Source organism: Egretta garzetta, unplaced genomic scaffold (assembly GCF_000687185.1).
Source record: "Egretta garzetta isolate BGI_Z169 unplaced genomic scaffold, ASM68718v1 scaffold56, whole genome shotgun sequence".
Lineage (NCBI taxonomy): Eukaryota > Metazoa > Chordata > Aves > Pelecaniformes > Ardeidae > Egretta > Egretta garzetta.
Genome location: NW_009260182.1, coordinates 7,629,260 through 7,631,297, shown reverse-complemented (window position 1 = coordinate 7,631,297; position 2,038 = coordinate 7,629,260). Strand labels below are relative to the sequence as shown.

At 65.8% G+C, this 2,038-nt stretch overlaps 1 protein-coding gene across 1 annotated transcript in view; it reads right to left on the bottom strand.

Annotated features, from left to right (window-relative positions):
• The window catches only part of NFKB2 (nuclear factor kappa B subunit 2), a 10,448-nt gene that overhangs the window by 3,150 nt on the left and 5,260 nt on the right, over positions 1–2,038 (bottom strand). The window contains exons 11-17 of the mRNA XM_035897402.1: positions 1,799–1,981; positions 1,487–1,628; positions 1,227–1,341; positions 830–1,037; positions 570–739; positions 331–433; positions 7–200 (exon numbers count right to left, since the gene is read on the bottom strand). Of these exons, the coding sequence (XP_035753295.1) occupies positions 7–200; positions 331–433; positions 570–739; positions 830–1,037; positions 1,227–1,341; positions 1,487–1,628; positions 1,799–1,981 (1,115 nt within the window). The remainder of the gene's footprint in view (positions 1–6; positions 201–330; positions 434–569; positions 740–829; positions 1,038–1,226; positions 1,342–1,486; positions 1,629–1,798; positions 1,982–2,038) is intronic.

Sequence of the window (2,038 nt, the reverse complement as noted above, 5' to 3'; positions counted from 1 at the left end):
CCTGTGGCAATGGCGCTGCCTGTGCCCTGCCTGCCCGTGCCCCTGCATGGGGGGCTTGGGGCTGGTGCTGCGCTCCACGGCCAGGACTGGCTCCCCCAGCTCCATGGCCAGCTCCTGCTCCTCGGGGTCAGCATCCGTGTCGCTGGCCTCTGATGAGGATGGGCTGATGGGCTCGTCGTTCTCGCACAGCACATCTGCCCCTGTCAGGGAAGGGTAGACTGAGCCCCCCGAAGGGCAGGTCGGCCCAGGACACAGGGGTCTGCTCTGTGCCCGGGCACCCCCCAGCACGGGCAGCCGGGGCTGCGGGGAGGGGAGAGGGCAGTGCCTTACCGGCCTTGAGGAGCAGTTTGGTGAGGGTGGGGGAGCCCAGGCCGGCAGCCAGGTGCAGGGGGGTGTTCTTGGCGAAGGTTGGACGGTTGACATCTGCTCCCAGCTATGAAGAAAGGCCCGAGGCTGTGAGGATGGGCTGCCTGGGCACTGCCCCACCCCCCACGAGGACCCCCAGGGCCCCAGGGGAGGCTGCACCCCAGCCCCATTCCACGGCCACCAACCCACCAGCAGCCCCCTACCTTCTTCACCAGGTGGGTGGCCATGTTCAGGTTCTCCATCTCCACAGCCAAGTGCAGCGGGGTCCTCCCACCCTGCCTCTCCACCGCATTCACATCTGCTCCCTTCCTGACCAGCAGGTCCAGGCAAGCCAGGCTCTTTGCCTTCACAGCCAAGTGCACAGGCAGGAGGCCTGCAACAGGGGGAGAGGCTCAGCAGCCCTCCAGCTGAGCCCGTGACAGTACCACCGGGTTCCTGCCCGTTGTCTCCCAGCCCTGCTCACCATGGAAGTTGGGCAGGTGGAGCAGGTAAGGGGCAGCTGAGCCCAGGTGGGCCAGCAGTGTCCTCAGCATCTCTTCATCACCAGCCTGGAGCGCCAGGTGCAGCAGGGAATTGCCGTAGCGGTCCAGCAAGGTGGGGTCAGCACGGGCTTGCAGCAGGAGCTGGACCACTTGGGGCTGCTTGGTGATGACTGCCAGATGCAGCGGCGTCTGCAGGACAGCAGCACCCCCTCAGCAGCGCTCGCAGGAGCCGAGTCCCACAGCACTGTTCTTGCCAGAGAGGCTGCACTGTGCTCAGCCCTGCAGCCTCCCCCAACGGGAGCAGTAAGAGCCCCCGGAGTCAGGAAATGGGAGCGAGCCCCAGGTAGAGGAGAGCTGGCTGCTCTGGGAAACGTGTACCTGCTGCAGGTTGTTGGAGATGTTGATGACCTGCTGGCTGGGGATGGTAATAATGACCTCGATCAGCTGCTTGATCACAGCCGTCTGCTCATGGATAATAGCGAGGTGCAAAGGCCTGCAGAGAGAGTAGGATGGCCCCGGCTCAGCTCCACGCTTCTCCAGGTCCTCCCTGCCACCTCCCATCCCCTAGAAGCCCTCATAATGGCCCTGACAGCCAACAAGGCTCCCACGCTCTCCCACCAAACCCCTCGTGTGCTCACGTGTCTCCATTCTCGTCCTGCGATGCAGCCAGGTGCCTCTGGACCGCCAGCAGCATGCGGGGGTCAGCAGTGACTGAGTAGTCGAGCAGGGCATGGGCATTGCGACGGGCCAGCGCCAGCACCCACAGCTGGCAGACCTGGGCTGGGGGGCAAAGCAGGACGTCACTTCCAGGAGCAGCAGCCCCATCCACCCTCCTGCATCCCCCCCTGAGCACGGAGGAGAGCAGCACCCGGCCCTGAAAGGTCCCCAACCTGTGCCACCTCTCCTGAGCGATGTCCCCCAGCCCTCGCTCCAGCCCAGCCCTCTCCTACCGTGCTTCTGCAGCTCCTTGCAGTACATGCTCTCCGCAGGCGCCTGCCTGTCGCTCCTGGACCCCTCCGCCTCGGGGCCCTTCATCTGCACACCCCCCTGGTAGCCCCCCACGGGGTGGGGGCCAGGCGAGTAGATGCTGTTGTAGGTCAGCCCAGGGGAGTAGGGGAAGCTGAGGTTCCCACCTGAGGAGCAAGGGGGAGGACGGGTGAGGCCAGAGGGGAGCGGGGCTGCCCCAGGGC